This window comes from Bradysia coprophila (genome assembly GCF_014529535.1).
Source record: "Bradysia coprophila strain Holo2 chromosome X unlocalized genomic scaffold, BU_Bcop_v1 contig_173, whole genome shotgun sequence".
Taxonomy (NCBI): Eukaryota; Metazoa; Arthropoda; class Insecta; order Diptera; family Sciaridae; genus Bradysia; species Bradysia coprophila.
The window spans coordinates 6,438,262-6,451,246 of record NW_023503302.1 but is presented as its reverse complement, the minus strand read 5'-3'; the positions used below and the strand labels follow the sequence as shown (position 1 = coordinate 6,451,246).

Sequence of the window (12,985 nt, the reverse complement as noted above, 5' to 3'; positions counted from 1 at the left end):
TTTTTTCTTTTGGTGTTAACTGCATTTCCAAAAAAAAAAAAATCAGGAAATAATTAACTTATGGGCATTTTTGTTTGAATTGGAACTTTAGAGCCTCGGCAATTCTCCGCTATCAAAATTTTTTCTCCGCCTCTTTCCATCCCCGGAAGTTTTAGATGTCCTCCCACATAACTCGGCGGTTCTCTGATGGTAAATTTTCAAAATCTGTAAAATCGTCTATCAGTGGACGCCTGAGTTTCTAGGGTGAACGAATAAAACTTACTGGAGACGATAGAGCGTGAAAAACTATGGAACAAATCCGTTATTGGCGGAGAAAAAATTTTGATAGCGGAGATCGCCATAGAATATGGGTTTGAAAATGCAGACCTCCGCCAATTGTAATAGCTTCGTATGACCAGTTAAATTTTTATCAATTTGAGGCAATAGAGAAAGGACCAGTCTAATGCCTGAAACTACAATTTTTTCTTGAAACTACAGTTTTCAGTCTTAAAAAAGGTATCGCAACAGACCGTTATTGGCGGAATCTGCCCTTATACTGAAATGTCACAAAAATGTAACACAACCAACTGTCACTTGTTGATGAAGAAAACAACTTTATATCGTTTTTTCCAATGTTTTTTCGGTTTGAAAGGTAAGTGATGTAGTAGCTGACCGTGCAAGAGTAACTGACCGGTTACATATTTTATGAGTTTTGGAAAATAATTACAAGTTAAAATACGCAAATTAACGTTCTAATTAATCTTTAGAGCCTAAAAATTGCTTAGCCGGTCAGCTACTACCTCACTTACCTTAAGTTAAGATGAATCAAGAAGGAGAAAACAAAAAGTTTAATTTTATAGCAACCAACCATGGAATGTCCCTTATGTGCAGGATATAACCTGAAAGACACGATTATTGAAATGAAGAAAAGAACGCAGTTCATATCATGAAAATCGTTTCATTGGATGTCAGAGACTATTTTTGATAAATTTTTCCCAATATTTTTTTATGGAAAATGTTGAAAAATTTGGGAAAATAGGGGAAAATGTTTTAACAAAAATAGTCCCTGGTGGATGGCTAATTCCGTTTCCGATTATAAAAATCTACCAAACAATGTTCTCCGACATGCTTGGATGTTTCTATATTACATTATTAATTGACATGTGTACAGAATCCAGATATCACCCTTCTTATACAACATCAACTTCATAAAACCTATCATCGCATTTCTTATAACATTTCGAGCAATGAATTCTCGTGATTGCCAAAAATCACAATAATTATCGAAGCGAAGTGTTCCAGCACAGCAATTGGGAAAAAAGTCTAATAAAAATACATCACAATTGTGCTGTCATGTCAAGTTCTTTTCGCAAAATAAAAGAAATATGAGAAATAATGGCATTTATAATATAAATATCACTGACAATATCATAATTTTACTATTTTACGAGTATGGAGCAGGAGACGGAATATTTCAATATTGTTTTGGGGTAAGAGAAAATGTGAATCATGTGCACCATCACATTGGGAAAAGAAATTTTCAGTAAGCACACTATAACCACTCAAAGTTTGATTGCGGAACCCTTCATTTTTGACGACTGAACAATCGTGAATTGTATACCATTTGTTTTACACATAAAAATGTAGCCACCAGAACAATAATCAAAATGAACACAAACATTTCTCATTTTATTCGATTCGTTTTGGTTTTATAATTAGTTGAAGATTATCGATTCGGTCATGGATTCGCTGTTTCCCAAAGTTTAGTTAAAGAAGCTTTACATTCCAATGAAGATTCAGTATGTGGTGAGTGAGTTTCGTATTAAACAAACCTTTCGTGGTGTTTTATCGATTGATTTCTCATCAAGTCAGTACGAGATGATTCAGGAGCCTACGCATATAAATATATCTGATTGACGTTATTCAGAAGGGATTTGAAGATAATTAGGGAGTCCTTTTCGTTTCGTGCAATCAATAGCATGGAGAATATTTCGTGGAAGCAACAAGAAACGAATATGAACTGACAGGGAGATGAATGCTGAATATATAGAGTAAAATTGGTAAGTCGATTTCGTTAAAACGTTAACAGTGGATATTTTTACTATACTTTCATAAAAACAGTGTTTGATTTCCCTATTTCCTATTTCCCTGTTGAATCACATATATGTCCGAAGTTCGAAAAGGTTATAGGACCAGATGTGAATCGATAAAATCATACCTTAAATTTATAAAAAGTTAGCTCTAAATTGCCTGGAAAAATTTTCAAAAACATGATTCTCCTAAAATAGTAATAGAGGTAGCTATAGCTCAGGCTGGATGAATCCTGACTGGCTAAAATACGAAGCACTTGAGTGGTTTTTACAGCCATTTTATTTACTTGATTGACAATTTTTATTGAAAACGGCTCCAAAGTTAAAGAATTTTTTCGGACATTTTTGGGAAAACACGACCCCATTTCCACTCAGCCAAAAAATTTCTTTCATGATAAATCGGCATTGATTCTAACTTTCAAGAAAAGAAATCTTCAAAAAGATTTCACTCTTCCAGTACGAATAGCAAAAAATCACATAAGGTAAGTGATGTTGTAGCTGACCGTGCAGGAGTAACTGACCGGTTACATATTTTATGAGTTTTGGAAAATAATTACAAGTTACGCAAATTAACGATCTAATTAATCTTCAGAGCCTAAAGATTAATTTTGTCATGAAAATCATGGGAGTATTATGTTTAGCTTATTTGATATAAACTTAAAATGAAACCAGTGCACAATCTCAGTAAAAAATTGTACATTTCTTTAGAAAAACCGTAAGATCGGTGTGGCATAAATTAGGGTGTTTATTGAAAAATATTTATTAATGGACAATGTTTTGGTGTTTTGCGGTAGTAAATAGTTCAGAAAATGATATTGATAACGTCAAAAGTGATAATATTTGATTAATTACATGGTGGTCAAAACACTACATCCAAAATATGCCATGTTTGTGTAGTTGACCACACGAAATTCCGTACATTTTTCTTCATGTGACAAATTCACCATCCATGTGCTTTGTTGTGTACAAAATGATTTGATTGAAATTCGTTGATATTATATGTTTTTATTCGTTTTTATCATTGAAAATGGTTAATATCAGTGAAATAAGAGTGAAAATGTGTCGAGTAATGTGAAATTATTGCAAAAAATGTAATAAAATTTTTAATTTTGTAGTGGTTGTACTGCAACAGACATGGTCAGCTATAGAAACACACGTTTTTTCAGGGACTAAAAAAAGGATTTTTCCGTGCGGAGCCAATGCGTGATTGGGGCACTATTTTCTCTGTTTTAGAAGCACTAATTTTTGAAGTCATTATGATCATCGCTTCATTTGATTGAAGTGTCGTTTGCTACGCGAGCGTAGCGAGCGAGATTTTTTTTTGGATTCGACACTACTGTTGACAAGACAAATACTAACTAGAACACCTTCAGTGACGTCAAGGCACTTATATTAAAACGCGAGCGGAGCGAGCGATATTTTTTTAAATTCATTTAATGATTTTTCTGAGAGAAATTGTGGCTTAGAATCCTACCGAATGAGAAAATTTTCAAATGTAAACTGAGGTAAGCAACTGTGAAGTGTCTAGTATCCCAATGCTATAACTTTTAACTTTGTTTCTGTTGATGAATGCGGATTTAGCTAGCATTTCAAATGATATTGCAAAGATTTATACTTAACTTATTAATTATTTGGAGGTATTACTCGGCTCCTTCAATGTGTTAAAGTTTGTAAGTAATATAAGAGTTGTCCTATATGAACCGTGAGTTGTCCTATTTCATACAAGTTCAATGAACCGTTACTTCGTCCCATATACAAACGTCATTACGACAACTCACGGTTTTATGAACCGTGAGGTTGTCCTATCGTTTTTCTTTCATATAAATTTACACGGACATCTTAATATCAACTTTCCATTAGGACACTTCACGGTTGCTTACCATATAAAGAAATTGTAAGGGAAGAAGAAGCGCCGCAGACAGATGTTTGTAATAAATTTGTATACACCTACAAAAATTTTACATTTCACGGAAATATGTTTGGGGCCCAAGATACTGGGCCACTCGGGCCGAGGCACGGAGCCACTGTCGAGAGCCACGGAGTCATTTGGTTCCGCACTATGTTCCTTCTTTTAGTCCCTGCGTTTTTTCCTGGTCAGCTTCTGCATCAAAAACAGTGCTACCTTGAAATCATTTTTATACAATAAAAATTAATTAATTGGAAATATTTCTGATATTCTACGGAATGGAAACAGATTAAATTCTGACGAAAGAACAACTTAGCTTCATCGAAATCATCCGGAGATATTGATAACCAAAGTTCAAAAACTGCTACCTCACTTACCTTACACGTCGCACCGTTTTTTTATGAAAGATGTGATATCTCCTGATATCACCAGTTTACAGGCTTCCGTCTCTTAAACACGTAGACGTTGAAGGTAAGCCGGGAGAAAGAACAGATTGTAGCAGTGTAGCAGATCGTCGATTGCAAATAAAAACATTTAATGTTGTAGAGAGAGAAATCTATCTACAAGGAATGAAACACGCTGCTGTGTTCTCGGCCGAAGCCGAATATCGAATGACTTTATTCAGAGTAAATACACGGTATATATAGACGAATGCACGGTCTACTAGATTCAATCCAATTCGTTGGCACACTGTGATCACCACAAGGTCATTATACCGCAAATCACGATTCTCTTGGACTTTGATTTGCGGTATGATTTGTATGACGTTTTAAAATACCTCAAAATGTCGGACTCTATGGAATTTAATATAAAATACCGCAAATCACGGACACCATAACGCAAATCTCGATCCAATTAAAATATTAAACTTATTAAAAGAAAATCTTTAAATATTGATTAATTACGAAGACAAATGTTCAATCTTTAAAATAAAGATAGCCATTACCCTTGGATATCAAATCATGGTCAGGCACCTTAATATTTCTTATTTCTAAAAAAAGACCCAAAGATGTAAATAACAGATGTCACCACATCTGAAAGTGTTTTGGATTCTGAACTCGGGTCTCGATACCGATAACCGAAAATAAATCAATTTTTAATTCCAAAAAGGATTCGGTTTTGTACAATTAATCCCTTAATAGATTAAGACCTATATTCCATATTCCTATCTGTGCTGTAACAACGTTAGGGATGTTCGGTTTCGACATTGTATTGGACACCTTTGGAACAGTATGAAGGAAGGCACAACGAAAAAACAAAAATTAAAATTTAAAATTAATGGAAAAGAGAACAGGTCTCGTGTGTATTGTGTAAAAGAACATTAACGCTGGCAAGAAGGATTTCATATATTCCGTCGAAACAGCAACGTAATTTATTCACCGTTCCTGTCAACACTTCTATATCCATCAAGAATGTTAAAAATCGTACACACACCGCACACACATTTATTAATAAATATTGAACTGAATCAATATTTAATCAAAATTATATATTAAAAATAAATAAACATAAAATATTCATAATTTTTATCGTTCGTAAAAATGTATATTACATTATTATGTACTTGAAATCCAGCGATAAAGTAGATTAAAATTTATGAGATGAAAGAAATTAGCATAATACATCGATGAAAAATAAAAAATAAAAATTACAGCAAAATGGAAACGTATTGAAAGTAGGAGAAGTAGAAGAAGAAGAAGAAAAATAAAATAACAAATTTCTCAGTAGCTATACGTGAGCTAATCATAAAAAAATAAAAATGTAAAACGTCGACGGGCTCAATCCTTGTATAATACAGGGATGAGGATGATGATACTAAACTGCTTACATTAAGGATAATATTAGATACTTGTACAAACAGAGATACACACAGGAAAAAAAAGTAATTTTACTTAGGGGAGGCTTTGTTGTTCACCGATATATACTAACGGAATGGTTTTAAAACACAAAAACGAATTATGCAACCAATAACGTAATGTTAACGATACATGCTTCACAAAACATAAAATTGAAAATTTATTTCTTGCGTTTGACATTATGTGTATCACCATTTGCACTTAATATGTAACTAATAACCGCAGGGATTGTATGTGTCTTCGCATCAAAACAGTTAAAGATTTTTGCCCGTTTATTCGCATTAAACGTCGTCAGCGTTACGTTCTTTTTTATGTTTATTTCGTACACTTATTGCATAAAATAATTTTTTTTATTGGGAATGGGAATGGGAACTTATTAAAAATTCACATAATCCGATCGACAATGAGAAAAATATGGCAGAAGTTATAAAATTGGAAATACATTCAGACAAATTGACTGAACCGGTTTTTAGGGCTCGCAAGGTCTCAATCAACTAATGAATTTTGATTGTTATTATGGTGATGTACTCACACATTATGACTGTAGCCCTCGATCTGTTACAGAGAACTACGACAAAAAATAAGTGACAAGTTTAGCCATACCCGGTTTTTTATAATGCACTGTCAAACAAATGAAGTAACAGATTGGAATCAGGTGCATGTGCTTACATCAAAAAAAGTAATAGTGATAAGCTCGTTGTCTGTAAAAGATCAAAAAACGTTATTTGAACTCTTTGAGGTAAAACAAAACTTGATGCGAATCGCTGCTTCTTCATTCGGTGTAGTTATCGAACTGTTGACTCTTTTTCTCCTATCAAAACGCCGCACCACATACTAATTTAGCAAGCCAAAAATATAGTCGCCAAAACTTTAACCTTTCATAGGTGATAAACGGTACTGTGCTAAGTGAATGTGTAGCTTCTTTTTATCAAAGCAACCTTACACGTGCGTTACAGAATCTTTTACGTCGTTTGTTTTAACATTCATTTGGCTAAATGAGATTGTTGACTACAGATAAATCATACTTAGCTAGTCATTGGTCCAGGAAAAAGTCTGAAATCGACGATGGTTGTGTCATGTTGTGAATGAGAATTCATATAAGTCGAATGAATATGAAAAAACTTGCTACACACGATATGTCTGTTTATCCCACGGAACATGCAAGTCAAAAATTGCGAATACTACAAGACAATGCGTAAGAATTGTAGAATATTTCCTTTTACGCATCCCGTGTGCACGACGAAGAGAGGAATTTATCCATCACAAATATTTTGGTGTTTGACGATATGAAACCATCCCCTTTGATTATTTCGGAATTACAGAATCGCTTTGAATTAAGATTACACAAAATGCGTGATACTTGAGGTGGAAGTAATATTTTTATTATTTATTGTTTTGCCTATTATGGAAGCACCGATTTACCGAAAATAATATGTGAAGATAAAGAGATTTCATTTTTTCTTTTTCAAAAATTATCGTTCAAATGAAGGGTCTCTAAAAAAAATATCGCTACATAAGGAATCGGTAAACTGATTATCTCTTTTTCACGGAACCAGATTCTCTGCGCTCCATTGTCATTACAATTTTGGTCCCTCGATATTTATTCGTAAGTTGATAATAATGAAAACATTTTTGTTATTAAACATTCAATTCACAAACGATTATTATATTCGCTATTCGCTTTATTGATCTACAGCAATACTGTGAAACTATACAATAAAAAGTCTGTTCAATTTATAATAATTTTGGTGCGATGGTAATTCCTAATTCGTTGTGATTTTAGTTGATAACCCATGTGAAAATAGAACAGATACAGAACACAGCATTACCTAAATTAAAAATTAAATAGAAACAAACTGTGAATTTTGTTGGTCTGAGTCGAAGCCGAGTTCAATAATCAAACATAAACGGGACTTTTCAATTTTATTCCGGCTCTATGCGGATCAAAACTCGTTCTTTTCATCGTATTTCATGAACTTTTGCCCTGTGGGAGGTTTGGCTTCGGCCAATAGTCATTTTCATGCTTCGGGGCCGAAAATGAGGGCAATTTTTCGAATTTTCTCGGGTTTCCGGCCCTCTGCATGAAAACTCACATGTGCACCTGTTTGGGACGGTTGATTTAAGGCACTTTCGCTTGTAAGCCTCACTTCGTTCGGCCTACAATCCGCGAAATTGCCTAAAATCAATCGTCCAAAACAGGTACACAAATGACTATTGTGTACCTGATTTGCACGATTGATTTTAGGCAATTTCGCGGATTGTAGGCCGAACGGAGTGAGGCTTACAAGCGAAAGTGCCTAAAATCAATCGTCCAAAGCAGGTGCACATGTGAGTTTTCATGCAAAGGGCCGAAAACTCGAGAAAAAATCAAAAATTACCCTCATTTTTGGCCCGAAGCATGAAAACATTTTTGATGTTTTCAAAATTTTATAAAATAAAAGTCGTAAAGCTCAGCACGACTGCACCACTGCAGCAGATCGGAGATGTATATAAAATAAAACTCGGAACAGGTCGAGTATCCCTTGATCTGAAAAGAAAATTCAAGTCGACCTGAAAACATCTGAGTCTGAACTAAACTGACCTGAATTTATCTGGAAAGTTGGACATGATATACTCTTGCTTTGACAGAGGATTTAACTTTGTGTCATGATTGAACAATCATAGAAGTCTGAACATATGTTTTGTTGCAATTGTTTATTCTATGGCTCGCAATTTTGAACCAATTAATTATTTATAGGAAGAAAGTGTGTAGTGTGAAACAGGGAGAAAACAATAACATTCTTTGTCGCGATATTCTGCTGACTGTTAAATGCTTACAAAAGAAAGAAAATTCTCCGTTCAGCTATTTGCTATCAGAATTACCATTTTCATATGGGAATGGCTAGTTTTACATTTTAATTTTCGTTTTCAGTACTTTTTGACAGAATGATCATGTTGTTGAATTGTTGAATAGAAAAATTGTACGAGTTCAATGAGAAAAAAAGACTTACAATGGTACATCGCGTTTAAAAATGCTTTCATCGGAGAAAGTACCCTTCGTCTAATTTTTTTCTTCAATTCATCAAACATATACGGAAAAAAACCAACAAAAGTTCTTTTCTACTTCGTCATTGTTCCCTAATATATTCCAATTAACATCCTGGTAAAAGGACATCTTCTTATGCAAGTACTCTTTTTTACATTTATTCTTCATATCGAGCAGTACTTTCAGTTACGAAGAGACATTTCTTCCGGTATTCGTTTGTTTGTTTGTTTCATTGAAAGCGGCTATTGTCTGAACCAGTGCAATGGGTAGTATTATAAAAATTAATAATTCAAAATAAACACAATAAACACTATAAGAACATGGTTTGTTGAATTGACACAGATACATAAAAAAGCACAGAATTCTTCTTTCAGTGAAATTATGTTAATTTTGTTTACATTCATAGTGGACTATGCTGAAAAGAAAACGGTCGTAAATATAATGCATGCAATTTTCATTTGTAAAGATGATGGAATGGCTTGTATAGCAGTTCACACTATAATTTAAATTTGATTTGCATTAAAATTATGTCCATTGTTATCTCATTCGTATATAATGATGAACGGTCTTTGTGCATTGAATACCTCAGCATCCAACAGTTTTTTTTAGAGTTATTTTTCGGTAATTATTTGTAATTCATTTTTCTTCATTGCGTTTGTTTATTAACTCTTATAATGTCAGTGATTTATGTTTCAAGTTTCGAATTATGACACGACATTCTACAACATTAACTTTAATATTCTGAAAAACTGAATCACCACGGTCCATTCACTTGGACTCTTTGCAACACGGTATACAAATGCGAAAGGCTTTAGAGTGTTTCACTAGTGTTTCAATACAGGTAACGTCAGTGAAATTTAGATTTAGAAGAAGCCTTTTCTGCTTTTTGTTAACACGACAACTGGAGTAGTTTTCAACCGATTTTTAAAAAAATGTTTGGTGGAGAATGGAATTAATTTCTGAGGTCAGGTTTAAGGATAGATTATGTTGGTCTAACGAACAAGCTGATGTTGCTAACAGAATTTTTGTATCTATTTCAATCAACCAGTAAAAGTTCAGGTAAATCGGGTCAGACGTCAGATTCCAGGTTCAGTGATCAATTCAGATTAAGATACTGTGATAAACTCTCTAAATGAGCGTCTTGATGAGAGAAGTTGGAGAAATAAGAGATTTAGAAAAAGACAGTCATTTAGAGAGTTTATCGCGGTAGTACGAAGTCATACCCATAATTGTAATTTAAATTTAGTTGCGTGCACTTTAGGTGAATGACGTAGGACCCGTAGAACCATTTTCACAGGAACGTCTGCAATCAAAAAATCATAAGGCTCCCCGTCTAAAATCTAAACTATCAAGAGAAGAGACTAATTATTTGGCTTCGAACGCCAGTTACATTTTTGAGGGGGGAACCCATAGACTTTCCGGTTTTCAAGGTTTCTAATAAAATGGTCCTTACTACATATGCTATTATTAATTCAATCAAGTAGTGGTTAGTCCAATCTCCGTGTTAATAACACAGCCTGAACGAACACCCTTCAAAGTACCGACCAATAGTGTCTATATTCTAGTTTTCATCAGTGAAAAAACAGAGTATGCAAATTTAACCACCTGAAAACGCGAAAAATTATTCGTGCAAACAATTTTCGATAAGCAAAAAACAATTTCAATTACTTTGAAGAACAGAGCCATATCAACGGTTACGAAATATGATTGCAATTTAATTGGATTGCACGAGCTTTGAACGACATTCATGTATGATTTCCTCTCAGGCACGTCCAGATAATAGAAATCGATCAGCATAACTTTTTCAACCAAATTGTCATTCTAAATGGCAAAATTCTGCGAAAAATGTTCAAATAGGTGAAAGTGGCATTCGCTGTACCTGGTTTTTTAAAAGATTTCCAACAAAGCAGTACATGAATGTTTGGGTCAACGCAAAAACGATGTGTGAACAGATTTTCGGTAAAGGATTCTGCAATTGAAATGAAATTATTTCCATTCGCTTCGGTAACCGGCTTTCGGTGCATATAAATATATACCACAGATATGATGAACAAGCACATACAGATGACCATTGAATTTGTTAGCAGAGTGGCCATCAATCCCGGCGAAAAAATTCTCTTAATAGCAGCCATATTCCGTTTGACTGACGAATGATATCGCACAATTTCTTCAAGCAACAAATTATTTCTTTTGGCCGTACAATGATTTTCTTCAAGTTTGCCATTCCAATGTTCTACCATATGCGCTAAAATCTCAATGCGGCAGCACACATATTGTATGAAGAAGAAAGTTAAAAACTCAACACCAAGCGCTAAATTACATCCCACCCCCATAATGATAATTTGCATCAAATAGATAATATGGTAAAAGGGCCATCCTTTGCTCGGGAAAAATGGAAATTCCATGAAAATTGGGTGTCGGGGCTCGTCGTTTCCGACCAGCGATGTTATTGTATAAAGTATTGGTAGAAGGCATACCACAACGGAAAATACTTTTGTAATTAAAGAAAAATGTCTTGCAAACACATTGGTTATATCTGGATGCTCATTAAGACTTTGGGAACTTTAAATGGGATAAAAAAAATTTATGAAAATAAATTTAGAAAAGAAATTGTCTCTAAAGTCTACTCACTATTGTTGGCTTATGCTGTCTGAAAAGGAAATTAGTTCTTTTCGTTTCAACAATGAAACAATTAATTTCACGTACAGTGCAAATGCGGATCCTGTCGTTTAAAAAAAAAATAATTGCAATGTCTGCCCTTTGGACAATGCAAATAGTTTTATTTTTCCGTTATTCACCAAAAACTACACCAGCTTCTGCAGCGTCTTGGATATTTTCAATGACTGTAACATGTCGGCAAAAGTAAGTGCATGTGCCACAAACCAGTGTACCCATTAAGAATAATGAAGCGGCCGACCTTGCAGAAAGAAATAGAAAATTGCCATAAAAATGATGTGACTACAGAGGCCCAACTTAGGACCATTCTGCTATAAACAGACAGTGAAATACAGATTTAGTGATCCCTCCATTTATAAATTTGTCATAGCTAAATAGTCTTCATGTTCATGTTCTTTATTCTTGAAGAGCCCTGGATGATACCATCCTGACTCAAAAACGGACGACTTTCTTGGTGATTCAAACATCCTCCTTCTAATTCTCCTTATTCCATAGTGGAACAGTTTCACTATGGAAGGAACTGTTCCAACGGAACAATTGTAATGGTATAAGAAAGTGGCAGTGACGCAAAAGTTTTCACCAAGACGATTACGTTGGTGATTCACCAAAGATTTGTTGATGCTTCACGGCAGATGCATCTGCGATTCACAGAGTAATTCAACGGAGATTCATCGGTAATTCAACATAGATTCATTGGCGATTAAACGGAGATTCATCGGCGATTCGCCGGAGATTTATCGATAATTCACTGGAGATCCATAGGTAGATTCATCGCTGGTTTATCGGAGATTCATCGGCGATTCATCGAAGAGAACAAAAAGTCTGTCAGTTTTCTAACATCATTAACGAAAATAAACAAAAAAAGAAGAAAATTTGTCCAGTCAAATCTTTTCATGGTACCCTATGACACCGTTTCATCTCGCTGATCTCAAAATTCACTTTATAACTTAAATATAATATAAAGAAGATTACCAAACATTAGCTTTCCAATTAACATCTAGAAAATTAATCATGCCCAACTGAAAGTTACGTTTTATCGGGTTTAAAAGATCGTCGTAACCATACATTTTGTCGAAATTTCTTTTCACTTGTATTCACTTGCGAATATAATTAGCTCTGCACGTCACGTTCAACACACTGAAGGAAATAAATTTTAAACGATGAGAAGCTACGTCTTATATAAGATACCCAAAGTATTTATCTGCTCACTAAATTGGGCGTCATTAGCATAATTGGTTATGTAATTGGACGACACGTGATAAAATAAAGTTAATCGATTAAAAGCAGTGCATTGAAATTATTGAAAGGGCTGTGCGCTATCACAGAATATCATTATACCATTTTCATAAATATTAAAATATCGAAATTTCTTGGCAGCAAAATTATATCAGAAATACTATATCATTTGGGTGCCAATGCATGGAATAAAATTGAATTTAAATTAGACATTAAA

The 12,985-nt window shown here is 34.1% G+C and overlaps 1 protein-coding gene across 1 annotated transcript; it reads right to left on the bottom strand.

Annotated features, from left to right (window-relative positions):
- Positions 1-10,410: 10,410 nt before the first annotated feature.
- On the bottom strand, positions 10,411-12,661 carry LOC119068050 (odorant receptor 82a-like). The gene is made up of 7 exons (XM_037171420.1): positions 12,505-12,661; positions 11,655-11,773; positions 11,488-11,578; positions 10,893-11,418; positions 10,736-10,825; positions 10,525-10,677; positions 10,411-10,461 (listed from the first exon to the last, which is right to left on the bottom strand). The coding sequence occupies exons 1-7, from the start codon at positions 12,597-12,599 to the stop codon at positions 10,411-10,413; spliced, it is 1,125 nt and encodes a 374-aa protein (XP_037027315.1). The 5' UTR covers positions 12,600-12,661.
- Positions 12,662-12,985: the final 324 nt, after the last annotated feature.